This window comes from Leptosomus discolor, chromosome 8, assembly GCF_034619465.1.
Source record: "Leptosomus discolor isolate bLepDis1 chromosome 8, bLepDis1.hap2, whole genome shotgun sequence".
NCBI classification, from domain to species: Eukaryota; Metazoa; Chordata; class Aves; order Leptosomiformes; family Leptosomidae; genus Leptosomus; species Leptosomus discolor.
Genome location: NC_141398.1, coordinates 56,654,553 through 56,668,596, shown reverse-complemented (window position 1 = coordinate 56,668,596; position 14,044 = coordinate 56,654,553). Strand labels below are relative to the sequence as shown.

The 14,044-nt window shown below is 42.8% G+C and overlaps 1 protein-coding gene across 3 annotated transcripts in view; it reads right to left on the bottom strand.

Moving 5' to 3' along the window:
- CMIP (c-Maf inducing protein) overlaps positions 1-14,044 on the bottom strand; it is a 136,512-nt gene that overhangs the window by 12,779 nt on the left and 109,689 nt on the right. For 2 of the 3 annotated variants that reach the window (XM_086468958.1, XM_086468957.1), the window contains exons 8-13: positions 13,589-13,692; positions 12,898-13,002; positions 11,299-11,652; positions 2,917-2,982; positions 1,786-1,812; positions 1,276-1,324 (exon numbers count right to left, since the gene is read on the bottom strand). In XM_086468958.1, coding sequence (XP_086325084.1) covers positions 1,276-1,324; positions 1,786-1,812; positions 2,917-2,982; positions 11,299-11,652; positions 12,898-13,002; positions 13,589-13,692 — 705 coding nt within the window. Of the gene's footprint in view, positions 1-1,275; positions 1,325-1,785; positions 1,813-2,916; positions 2,983-11,298; positions 11,653-12,897; positions 13,003-13,588; positions 13,735-14,044 lie in introns of all 3 variants that reach the window. The other variant, XM_086468955.1, reaches the window with a different exon arrangement.

Sequence of the window (14,044 nt, the reverse complement as noted above, 5' to 3'; positions counted from 1 at the left end):
ATTCCCTTTACACATATCAAACACAAAATGGCTCTGATCTAGAACAGCTCCCTTCACTTGCAAAAAAAAAAAAAACACCACCAAAACCAAACAAAAAACCCCCTCAAATTTCTGAGCTTCTGCCATTTCCCCCCATCCTCCCAGCATGTGTGTCTATACTTCTAATGTGATCTGCACACCAACGCAGTGGCTGATGGCTTGCTCATTCCACTCATTAAAAATTCTTATTACTCCTGCTGTAAGAAAGTTTGACCAGAGTCAGGGTGAAGGAAGTCCACAAGGAAAATTCAACAGGGATATGCAAGACAGAAGTTGCAGAGCAGAAGTGGCACCAGTGAGCAACCATTAGTCTAAATTTGGCCCACTGTAGAGATCACTGCATCTAGTGCCACAGTTTAACAGAGCGGTCACAATTAAACCTACACACCCCCCGCCCTCTCCTGCCTTGAAGAAACAAAAGACAGATGTTCTATTTCAGTTTTTGAGGGGAGGAAGGGAGGAGGTAAAGTCCACGCTCTTGCTTTGGGGCATGTAACACTAGGGGCAGACAAAATCCCGGTGCCATTCTAAGACAAGAAGGTCTCTTATCCGACAAGGATGACTACTGCTCACAAAAGTGAAAAGCATGAAAACCAGGAGTTCTGGGCAATGCTGATGATGACACAGCCTCCTCACTCACAGGGAGCTTTCTTTCCCTTATGCCAACACCAAAAATTAATGCAGATGAGACGTTCCCTCTGACTCAGCCAGAGCTGATGATGTTGCACAAACTACATGTACAGTTATGAAGCAGTCAGCCACCGTGAGGCTGCAGCTATGCACTCATTCCAGTAAGACACCTCCCACCCCCTTTCTCCTGCTAATTGATGAGAATTATGGTCATTTGCACACAATGAAACTGAAACACAGATAAATAAAACCCGTTACTTTGTAAGCCGTATGGATCCATGGATTTTGCTTCCTTTTTTTTGTACAGAAGATGGAAAAGCTCTCAGAGATTCCACAGAGTGGGAAAGCCTTGCTGGTTGCAGTTTACTGAGGAGCAAGGGCATCAACTGACGCCAGTCAAGGAGGTCCCAACACATGTTCATACACAAGGCAAGAAACCGTTCACACTAAGACTGCATGCTCTGAGAGGCTATTACTCCCTAAGAGACTTAAGCACAGCAAAACCACACCATGTTCTGAAACAAATTACTTAAGGTGAGATCTTCTGAACAAGTACACTTGCAATCCCTCCAATTAATACTCTGTGTAAACTGGCAACAAACTCACTTCTTGCCTCGGGTCTTCTGCAAATCTCTGAATCACGTATTTCAGCTCCCTGAAAAAAACAGTTAAAAGGACAGGAATAAGCAGTTGCTGGTTGCAGTATTCACACAAGTGTCACATTTCTCCTGGATTACACTTTAAATGATACATATTCATGCAGTTTAGAGAGAAACAAGTTGAACTGCTTCCACAGGAAGGAAACACGAGGTCTAAAAGTGATTACCAAGGACAGTGTTTACTCATAATAGCCTAGAAAAGCTTTCAGACATGTACAGTGACAAACTTGTTTGTAAATCAGCATCCAGCGTCTTTAGTCCTTGGGCTCCTCCTGTCACAGTAAATTACAAAGAAAACTACATATTTTTATTGCTAACAGAACATGCTTACAGCCCCTCACAGATGAAAAACATTAGAAACACAATGCTGAATAATGCATCATTGCTATTATTGACTAGTACAAGTATTTTAAGTAATTACCCTCTTCAATAAAACAAACAAGCTCCACAAACTTACTTCGTGAATTTCTCATGTGCAAGAGCCCTGAAATTTAAAACAGAAAACAGAAGAGTATGAGGATTTGGGAGAAGGGAGGGAGGAAAACAAACCCCCAATACCCGACCAACCACTTTTCAGTTCTTTCCAGATAATAAAAGGATTTTCTAAGCAACTGCAGCACACAAGACAAAAAGAATAATCTTTCCAAAAAAGATCAGGTAAAGTCTCCTTCATTAATCTGGGGGGAAAAAAAATGAAGGGAGGGGGGGGAAATCACTTGGAACAGATCTTGTAGCTTTTCCTGGGTCTCGTCTTAGACAAGGCTCTGACTAACAGCAGTGGGAGCTTTGGGTCAGAAGACAGTAAGTAAAAGACTTACAACACAGCTACACAATTACAAACAGACTTTTGGCTACCTCCAAGAGCCAGGTGAATTCTTTAATTGCAATGCAATTAAGGTATGGTCACAACTAATTAACATCATACATCAGTAAAGCAATTAATGGTCATTCTGTGAAGTGCCTTGCATCACAGTACAGTTTACAGGTCCCCCAGGACTCGTGTTTGACTTAGGTAAATGATGTCTCTGTTGCCTATCTCCAAGCTCTTGCTGTAGTCCAGGTAACCTGGCACGAAGGATTAGACCTCTCTGATTCAAGACATCAGGTCATTAGAGGATGTGATAAGCTAGCAAATTGTACAATTACAGGTTGTAATGCTTGTCCATGGAGGTCTGCATTTTATAAACGCTATGGTTCATTAATAGGTTTCCGAGGGAGCTTGGCTGATCCGTAGGGTAGCTTCTTCATTTAATGTAAAATACAAATAATACGAGTCTCTGTGACGCCAGTAAAGCATCCTCCTCCACTAAATCTCTCACTTTGCTCTCCTCCTCACCAGCTTTCCTTCCTTTCCCGTCTCTAGTTAACCACTTGTCTCTTCAGGATTATCTTAGAGAAATGGGGAAGGAAGACCAAGATGGGGAAGTCTTCACACTTCCTCTGCATCAGCCAAAATCAACCTAGATTCTAAATCAATACTAGAGGCCCCAAACTCCTGTTACCATCAGTTTTTACTTGACATTATATTTCACCATAAAACAACAGTATCAAGAATAACCCAGTAAATGCTAGGACAGTGCAAACTTACTCCTTGGGAAATGGGATAGGTTGAAGCAAGCTGGCCAGAGCTGGTCGCCAGTCATCATAGTCTGACCTGAAAAATGAACATATTATTAATAGGTTACCAAGCATTAAATATGGTTTTTACTGCAGGCACCAACAACCCTTCTGTTTCACTGCGACACTCTAAAGATCTACGGTGACATTTCCCTTTCCATTTTCAGCACATTCTCCACTGAGGCACAATAAATCTGGTATTTACAATGACCTCCAGAGAGGCCTTCTTTATGTCAACTTAAAGACATTTGCTGTTTATGAAACCTGTTGACATTTAATCACTAAGTAATACTTTCATCTAAGTTGGTACAGCAATTACCAGGCCATTGCTATTTACGGCTCTGCTCTGCATTTAATTGGTTTGGGTTTTTTTTTTTTTGCTATAAGTCATAAGACCATTTGTAAAAACAAAGACAGACCCCCTAGTCCATTTTTGACTTTGGCACAAAGGCACCGGTCAATTTAAACAAATCTTTAGCTTAAGAGGCGAGAGACTAGAGAAGGAAGCACCGCCAAAATTATTAAGAGTGAAAGAGGACCAATGATGACCATCAGAGCAGAGAGCTCAGGCCACTGGACCTAATAAGAAGTGTCTCCTCTCTGTTCTGTTAGCACCACGGCTCCCAGCTGATGGACTCTGCTTTCATCTCTGCTGTCAATGCACAGAACTGTCCTTCTATGAGGAGCCATCCATAACGGGACGCTCATGTGAACGAGGATAAAGAGAACGTTTTGCTGCACAGCATGCACTGGTCAGTGTGAACTAATCTGGCAGCGTATCATCTCAATCCACCTGCAAACTGCCAGCTGCTCGAGCGCTGGGATGGCTTCTCACGGAGGAATGGCAATTTGCATGCTGCCCCCCCTCCTTCAAATGATCTCAAACATTTAGTGGTTAGTTAGCACTAATTAACTGCTGTACCAATGCACTGCACAAAGCTTACGATCATTGTAAGATGAATGAAGAACACAGAAGATAAGAGAATCTGGCAAGTCAGCACCAAAATGGGGCACGGAACGCACCAGTCAAAGCCCAGATCCTGGCACTGCCTGCTAGGCCACTCTCACTCCAATTAATACCAATGAGTACACACAGAAATAAAGGTAGTAAATCTCATATGGGGTAAAACACCTTGGGATGTCTGTAGAAGACAATGTAGAAGAGCCTACTGTCTCCCCTTACTGCTGTTACCCTTTGGATTTCAGTTTTAAAAGCCAGATTATTGGCTGCAGCTTACTGCAAACTTGGCACAGAAGTTTAGTGTTGAAGGAACGAAGTGTAATGTTCTCAAATGGACAGCATCTACTCATAGCATTAGAAACAGACAACACAGGCACGAAGCGTTCCAAAATAATGCATTTTTTCGCAAAGAGAAGGTTCTAGCCCAGAGAAATTTAAGATGGATGCATTTCCAAAAGTCCTATCCATTTTTTGAACCACGTAAACCAGATTTCCATAAACTAATAATACACATGATGTAGGACAGTCCACAAAGGCATGTTTATGGACACAAAGAAAACTCACGTGCATGAGCAGGGTATTCTTAAGAAGAGACACAGAGAGAAATTTTAATTGAAGGGACAATCGCGGTGTAAAAACCAACCAAGGTGGCAGCTATCACTTGCCCAACAGTAGTATGAGTTCAGGTTACATCTCCTGCACATGACCAATCCACAAGAACAACTGTGATCTGATAGTAGCTTAACATACTGAAAAACAGATGAACGCCCTACAAAAGCACTGTGGGGATGGGTTGGTAGCTGCTCTTCCATACTGCTGTGCAAAAGTCCCAAGTTCATACAGACACTTTTCTTTCCCACGCCAGTCACAATCTAGCACAAAACTAAATGCCCATAATTTTAGTGGGCAATTTCAGTGGTTAGTCCTGTCCTTTTCATGCGTGCATTACCAGATAATCCCAGCACATACTTTCCAGTCATTTCCTGAAATCCCTCTAGCAAGAGGACAAGAACGACAACATTGAGCTGAGTTCAAGGAGACGTCTCCTCCCTCACCTGCAGTTAAAACAACCACAAAAGCTCTTAGATACAAAGAAGGCTGGGGCTCAAACACAGGCAGTTCAGCAACTGAGGTGGCACTGGCCAGGCAAAAATCTCAGTACTGGTTCTCTTCAAAACACCAAACAAGCAACATTTGAGAGTCTTGGCGATGTCCCCTAATAAATGCAACTTCTTTATTTTCCTCTTGTTATCTTTAGCATTCGAGGCACGAAGCATAGCGCACATGAAGCTACAGTAATCCAAAAAAACCCCTCATGCCCATGCCAGTTGTGGTAGAAGCCACTGAACCTAATTTTCCCCTTCATCAAAAATTCTGTTCTCTTGTCTAAATTAGGAGCAACTCTGAGATAAGGGATGTTACAGTAACCCAAAGCGAGTGTGAGTCCATCACAGATAGACCACTTTGTGATCGCCCATTCACAAGGTTCTTCCCAGAGACAGAAAAACCCTTACCTGCCTAGACACTTTGTTTAGTGCCTCAAAACAGCAAGGCATGAAGCAGGATGTCATTGCAAGGGGTTGTTTTTCCACTTTGTCTGTGTAAAGTGAGCATCGTGAATTACCTGAGGACGGGGCTTGTCATATAAACTGAAATAAGTCACAGAAACCTCTGACACAGCACATCTAAGACGAGCTCTCTGGGTTCTTTTAACAAAGCTTTGATTAATTAAGGCTCTCTACAAGACTATTTGTTGTTTCTGACCTACAGACAAATTGAATGGGTCAGCAACACAGAACTCTGACCTGTGTTCAGATTCATCTGAAAGTCTCTTGTTTACCTACCAGGTCTCTGTAGGAGACAAACAACTCAACACATTTATAGCTGCAGCCATGAGAAGTGCTAGAGGTCTCTGGTTCACACAGCCTGGGTTTCACTACATTTGTTAGGTGTAAGAACATCGTCCAGACCACAAGAAGTAGTCTGACTCTGAGCTGGCACCATACTTCCACTCAAACATCCACCTCTGTGCTCACGATGTTGTGTGCTCCTCCTGTTACCGTTACACCCCCAGAAGCAGTCAGTACTGCGTTGTCCTCATGGGGTCATTGCTGTGCCCAAGCCTCAATTCATCCTCCACGTCACAGCCCCACTTCTCGCAAGCGGCCTCTGGGTGCAGCCTGAACGCTGGCCCTGGAGAGCTCATGCACAGACCTCAGTGCTGGCACTGGGGTCCTCAAAGAACTGACAAGTCTAATGAGCAGTCTGGCTTTTTGTGTTAGTATACATACGCTTTGGAAATTCCTACTAAGCTGGTAGCTGATTTTACTCTAAAAATTACACATTTTTGTTGCTACATGCAAACAACTTGAAGAGCAGATTTTTGAGCAGGAGAGACCCAAAAGTCAAAAGGCTGAGTCAGGAATTCAAAGGTGTTAAAGGCGTTTCACATCACATGAGATACAGCACCTACAAATCTTTCCCCTAACAGAAGCTTAAATGCTGAGACCCACTTGGAGACTTAGTTCCCGTGACACGTCAGGTTAAGTATTACACCACTAAAATTCCTCCTTGAGCAATCCAGAGAGCTGTGATTAGTAATAATGGGAACCAATCAATTTCTCATGGCTGATCTTCAAAGGAAATTGCAAGAGGAAGAAAAAAGCTGCTTTGTAATAGACTAAGACCAAGTGAAACACTGCAGACAGAATTGGACAGTATCACACTCTGACTTTTCTTGAAGCTGGGAGTTATGTATGGCATCCATTTGCAGAGCAGGTCTGTGAGAGGGCAGTGAAAATAAACCATAGCCTGTTTTCCTAGGAGGAGAAGAAAGAAAACTGCCTCCTATGAAATATGTAGTTTGGTCACGAGTGGGACCTGAACACAAAATCTACACAGCCTGTAATCCCTTCAATCTGAGCTAAGAAACATGAAACAAACACGGCACAAGAATAAAACTAAACTACTTATTAAAAGCCTACAGTGTTTCTCTTCCTCCCACCTATTCCCTTTTCAAAAACATTTTCCTTCTGTCTGTGCTCATCTCATCTGCACTCTTCTTTCATTTCAGACAGTTGCTTTTTTTTTTTTTTTTTTTTTTGATCCATTCAAAGCTCTAACACAAGACAGAAGTGTTTGAAGCAGGGAAAGAAAGGGAGATAGATTAGCTCTGGCTCCAGTTAACAACCACTGCAATGAGCCAGACAAAGAGGCCATGCCAGGAGGAGGAGGGAGCACAGAGCCACAGGGAGAACTCAGGAGAGCGCCTGTGACAAACTCGCTTTGGAGCTCTTCAAAGGGTGCTGAGCTGAATGCTCACACTCATCACACAGCTTAAATCCCAGGACTGGCCTCATAAAAGCAGAGGGGGAGAAAGACTCCCTGAGGTACTCGCTGGCTCTGATTTTTCCAAGATTTGCCATTTTAGGTGAGTAGCACAGCAGGCAACCTGCAGCCCGATGCATGGATTCCTGGGAAGCGTGTGCTAGGCTGGAGGTCAGGGTGCCAAGCGGGTGAAGGCTGCCAGAGCAGTCACCTGCTACCGCACACGGCTTTACTTACCCAGCAACCTTGTTTAGGGGACTGGCCAGAACGTTGGCCAACCATAATAATTAAATAATCCCCGACCGCAGAGACTTTGCCTTGGGGCCATCGTCGCTGCTGGCCTGCCAACAGAATACATTTTCCTTCCCTGGGATCACCTTTCACCAAAACGAAAACCTGCCCATATGTCATGTGCGGCACAAACAATCCAAAACATATTAGCAGCCCAGGGCAACCCTGATAAACATGACATAAGAGAATCCACTTGGGATATTCGGAGCATGCCACTGACCTATTGGGGAATGCAGAGAAGGCAGGGGAAGCTCCAGTGGGCACTTGCATTTGGAAAGCTGTCAGTCTCACCACCAAGAGACTGCAAGCCCGAAGTCCTCTGTTTTTAGCGGATAATAAAGATACAGGGAGCAACTACTTGATTCTTCCATCGTCACTACAGGCACAGTTTAAGTTTTCTCCCTGGTGTTGCCAGGGGAATCAGTGGGGTCCCTCAGGTGACGCACAGACTTTGAAGTTATCCAGTCCAAGGAAGAGGACACACGGCCCCTTTTACTGCAAATTCTTCTAACCACAGTTGTGCTGTTCAAGCACAAGTTTGGCTGTACATGAAATTCTCTAATGCATGGAAACATTAACATGTAAGAAGGAGCTGGACAAAGCTAAGCAGCTCTCAGAGCCTCTAATTCAATACGATGAACAGAAAGATTTCAATTAATTTAGTGCATTTTCTACGCACCAGTTTAAGACTCATAGCATTCAGGAGGCACTGACTGGCATCAATAACACTATCAAGAGTCCAGAATGTGTTAGAGAATATTGACACAGAAGTTTGATCCACTTTTGATGCAGGATAAAAATACCATGTTCTACTAGAGACTGTGTCTCCTTTAAAATCTGCCTAGACTTTGGGTCATCTGCCAACATCTTTAAAACCATGATTTTCTGTTTTCCTGTAGTATGCAACAGTTGTGTTCTGTTACTCAACTGCATTACAAAAAGGGTCAAAGATGTTCTTGGTGCTATAACAGCCACACAGATGAAATTTCTAATCTGCATATTTAGCCTTCTGTGCAAAAAGTGAGGTATTACAGTGATTATTAAATGATTGCTGTTACATTTTTATCAATATTAAATTGCTTTTTTACCCCCCAAAAAAGTAACTATTGTATAGGAGTTAGGTGAACAATAAAATGTCCTCTGCTGAAGATACTGTTAAGAATTCTTATTTGCTAGACTTTCAATAATTAAAATCTGCCTAAATAAATTACCTCCCTGCTGCCCTAAGTTAATTATGTAAAAAAGATATCATTGTTGGTGACTCTTTTGTTTTGATGATGATATTGAGTCAGACACCTAAAAGAACAATGCTAAACAACTTATTTATGTTTGGCTTACCACTGTTACTAATAAAAATTATTTCAGTGACTGCCCGCTGAGAGCTCAGCTCCTGGATAGCAGTTGGTTTATAATTAATGTTTTCTTCCTACTGGCATGTTCTTCAACTCTCTTTCTTCATATTCTCATTTTTTTCAAAGTACAGTCATAGTATTTGGTGCATCAGAAAGCCTTTCTTCAAGAAGAGTTTGAGCATGCCAGGAATCAGCATCACAACAGCATTATATCACATTTTTGTCAATAACTACTTGTCAATAACTACTAGCCCTTCTACAATGATTTTCCAACACTGCTTTCAGAGTTCAAAAAAACAACATTCAAAATCTTTACCTACGTTTTACGGATAAGGAAACCGAGGCACAAAAAGAAGCACCTATCTAAAACCTCCTAGTAAGCCAGTGGCAGAATCGGGAGCAGAACTCATTTCTCCATTAATGCTTTCAGGTCCAAAAAAACCCAAGGGATGAACAGGAACGGAAGGGAACTCAGATCAGTGAAGCTGCAATATATACGTCAACCATGGCTCTGCCTTAGAACAGTCCTATATTCTCATAGGTTGTGATTTCTCAAGCAGGGTGTGGACTCTGGCAAGGCAATCTGAGAAGACTTGCATCAATTTTGTAATATCATTGGTCCTTCACTACACACATCCTGTGGGTTTTACCCTGCAGAATTACCACTGTACAAGCTGAAAAAGGGCACAAAGCTGCTCCACACCTACAGCCGTTTTCACTGTTGCTACTGAAGAGCTTGATTTTTAAAAAGACAGAAAACAAATCAAAAAAAGACGTTATTTTAAAGTTTGGAGTGAAGAGCTCTTTGTGTTGGAAATTATATGGGAATTGAGACTTAGCATATCAAATGTGTAAAATGTGGAGAGACTGTTGAGGAAGAACATGCCCATTCGTACATTTGTTTATACGTGTGTGTCAGCTGCATGATGAAACCAAAACCGTCAATGCTTAGTGAGTCAGCATCAAGCCAGCATCAGGACTGAGAGAGTTCATAGTGTTTATGGAAAACATGTAGAGTCAAGGGGACAGGAATAAATACACGACATGTTTAGTGCAGCACCTGGCTGCGCGAAGACTTAGAAGCCACCAGATGAAGCAAAGTCAGATGCTGTGCTTTTTAATGCAAGTATTTTTAAAGGCAGAAGAGGCTAGGCCAGGGGGAAGGAAAATAAAATCAGCGTTCAGCAACTTCTTGCTCAAGAATCTAATGGGAACAGTATCTTGGATTCACCTGTCCTGTCTCCAGTTCTGAATGCATGCTTATGTATGTATTTGCAAGCCAGCTCTGCAGCGAGTGGAAAAATTATGTTGAAAATCGGTACTAAGTATTTTGAAAAAAATGAAAATGTGGGACAAAACTTTCACAAAATCCTCCATCATGGCAGTTGGATTTCATTTAATTCCTCAAGAGCATACACCCAGATTTGGATTTGACTACTTCAGTGTAGCCACATGCTCATGGTTTACAGCAGAGTCCAAATTTCACCCATAGTGTCTTGTATTCTAAAAACCTCAACTGTTACTTCATTAAGCCTTACATTGTTTAAAAATAACTAATGTAGAAATATAACAGTTTGTGCAAAGACATACTGCAGCTCAGTAGCAGAGCTGGCTGTCAAAGTCAACAAAGTTATTTTGGGTTGTTTTACTGCACTTCTATTACAAGCTTCCATGCTGCAGCCTGCCTTTTGTGTTACTCCTTTTTATTTATTTATCCAGGAGAAAAACAAGCTTTTCCTGAAGAACTGTTTATTTTATATTCTTCTTGAAGATATTCTGAAGTTTTGCCTCCCAGGAAACCACAGAGCCATTATTTTGTAAAGCCCATTTGAGTATTCGTTCACTAATACAGGCCTGTGGTACCAAAGCAACCGGTTGACAAATAGAGGCTCCACTCTAACGTAAGTAAATCTTAACAAGTCACAAAACTTCAACAACAACAAGCATGTGAAGGGACAACACCTAAGTGAAAGACACTGACCTCATCCAACTCCTGCTGAAGCCAGGGGAGCAGCACTGCCTATCACTGCACAGGCACTGAGCCTAGCACAGACCTGTCCTTTCTAGCTCTGTCTTGGGCAATCCCAAGAGCTCTAGAGGAGACAAATGGAGATTTTTTAATATTTTTTTTTTTGGTGGGCAAGAACAAAACAGAAACCACTGGCAACAACATCCTGTCTTCTGTAATATGTCTGAGGCTCACTGTACAAATAAGCTTTCCGTTTTCATCTTCCTAATGCTATTTTTAGAACTTAGTGGCAGTGCCAGATGTCTCTTTCAAAGACTGGACTTTCCAGAACCGGAGTTAGATTTATAACTATGTGCTTGCTGGCCACAGATGATGAAGATGACACGCCTGTGGGAAAAGTTCCCCATTATTAAGATGACATTGTTCAAAAAGTTGTTCAAAATAGTTACTCACAGCATCTTGAGTATTTCAACGTAACAGCCAAGGATCCTGTCTGCCTGGGCACTCAGCTCAATGCTCATGGTGCTGCAGGTAGGACTGACCATCAAGCAGTCAATCAGGTTAGGCTCACTGTCGTTGCCAACGTTGGCTGTCATCTTCTGATTAGCTGTGTTGTTGCGCTCCACTTCCACGTGGATCTCATTTGAAGTGACAATAACTGGTTTGAGACGGGATTCAGTCAAGGTGGCCTCTTGAGAGACCAGGTCAGGACTTGTGTGGAGAAGGCGGAGCGGGAGATTAGGCTTTCGGTCACACTGCTGCTGGCAGCCATTCCGAATTTCCTTCAGGCTTGGCGAATTGTCTCGACTGAATTTTAAAAATAAACGAATAATTTCAATAGACAGACATACCCACAGAGAGCAGGAAAGAGAGCGCAACACTGAGAAGCCAAGATCTTTTGCAGTTTCCCACCACATTTCATCCCAGCCCACCAGATTTGCTTTCTTCTGTGTAATCAGATTACTGAAATCAATTAAAAACATTAAAAGGGTCCAACAGGACTGTTCTACAGCCCCTATCTGACAAAGATTTGAGCTTTTCATTACTCTAATTGACATGCCAGTGTAGTACAAAGGTGAACTTTCCCATCCAAGTTGTGCAAAGCTGTAACAGAATCCAAGTCCAAGTATGTATCTGGCTACAGTACATGCCCAGACATTTGTCTGCAGCCCTCACGTCTGGAATTTTTGTTGGACGCTAAGCAGCCCCCGTCCGTGCTCCGCCATGAGGAAAGTCAGATACACATAAACAAACAGGGAACACAACAGAGGGGAACCCTCAGTGTCTACTGGAAACTGGCTTGTGCGTCAAGAAATGCGGCATCTATTTTGTGACAAGTCAGGAATCAAATTTTCCACAGTAATGGAGACAGCATTGTGAAACCAGCTCAGGTTCAGAGCTGTAGATACACAGGGATTGACACACAACGGCTTCAAGATCTCACCTTCCCCTTTCCTTTAGGTGTAACGTACACTTGGTGTGCCAGAACGGGAGCAAAATGGACAGTGCTCTGGGTAGTGCTTAACTCCCAGACTCTTGTGGAGCACTCTCATCTTCTGCTGGCCTACAAAGCCTGGTTATGGCTGCAGTCTGCCTTAGAGGAATACCTCAACAGTGGGCAAGACCAGCATGCAGCTGGATGTTGAGCTTCATCCTGGAAGTTACTGCAGCTTGCAGTACTTCTGTACTGGGAACTGCCAAGCTCCTTGCATCACCAGCGCTGCCCCCATTTTCAAGCATGGTAGCCAAAGATGGGCGACAACAGATCGCCATGCTCGCTGCCCCAAAACACGCCACAGTGAATACAAGTGAAAGAACATTCAGCATCTTTCAGGTGTTCAAGCATACAGAGTGTAATAAATATAACCACATATCTACAAAAACACGCATGGGATTGACCAGAACACTCCCACATGTCACACCAGCAGTGAGCAGAGTGAGAACGAAGACACACTCTCACATACCCACACCCATGCTCACACCAATCTTGTTTACAGATGCCATGGGTTTGGAAGTGAGTAACACGCAGTCAGCTTGCAATTTCATACTGACCTGTTGATAAATTCCTCATAACATGAATAAATGGCCGCTAAGCAGACAGCTACAAGATTTGGCAGGACCCTGGGATGGGGGCATTGTCCAGTTGGACCATGCATGCTGAAAAACAAAAACCGAGATGACGTCATTGTGAGGAACATGTCTATGAGCAAAAACAATCAGACAGAACAGGGTGCCAGAATGGATAGACAGCCTTAGGGAGTCTTCAGAAGGGCCATAACAGAGACTTACTTTAACCCTGTAAATCCCTACCCAATGGCACTATCTATGAACAAGGCTAAGCGGCATGATCAGTTTATTTGATGTGGTATCTCTACAGTCCCCCCAAAATCTCACACGTGACTGAGCATTATGTGGTCTTAAGTTAACGGGAATCTCTCTGTAGAGGCTCTGAGTCTAAATGTACAAGAAGAATGTAAACACAGCCAAGTCCATTTGCTTCCAGCATGTAACCAGGCAGAAAGCCCCAGCCATACTTCAGAATTAGGGTGGTTTTTATAAAGAAAAAAAGAGACTTCAGCAACATTGCCTCATGGACTCTTCCAATTTATTTGCTGTTTGCCAGTACCAAAAACCGACTCGCTACTCTTAACAGCCAGTAAAGAGATGAGCAGGGCTGGTAGAAGTAACACAGAGAAGCATGTCCACGGGACTGGAAATACGCCATAAATTAAATGTAACCAACCTATGAATAAACTTCTTCACCACCTCCATTCCAGCATTCAGCTCATTCAAAGCCAGAATATACTCCTGAGTAAACAGCCGCAACCGAGGGCACTTCCCAAAATCCTGTCCAAAAAGGAGAGACTCGGTGAAGATGGTGAAACATGCCTGCAATGTACGTTGAAACTGTGGGTTTTCAGAAGAGATCAATTCAAACACAACCAAATTCACTTTGTTGTTTATGCTGACAGCTTCAAGAGCACAGTATCACTGCATGTTGAAGTAATTTTCTTCCCACTACTAACGACATGCTTTCCAATTCTCCTCTTTCCCCCATAGCCACCTTGAAAAAAAGACGTGTTTAATGAGGGGCAGGGGGGAAGAATCCTACATGCATTTACAGTTCTATAGTACACTTCACTTTATACCATTATTTTTAAATGCATTTTTTGTTGTTTTGCATTTTTGCTTCCATTCA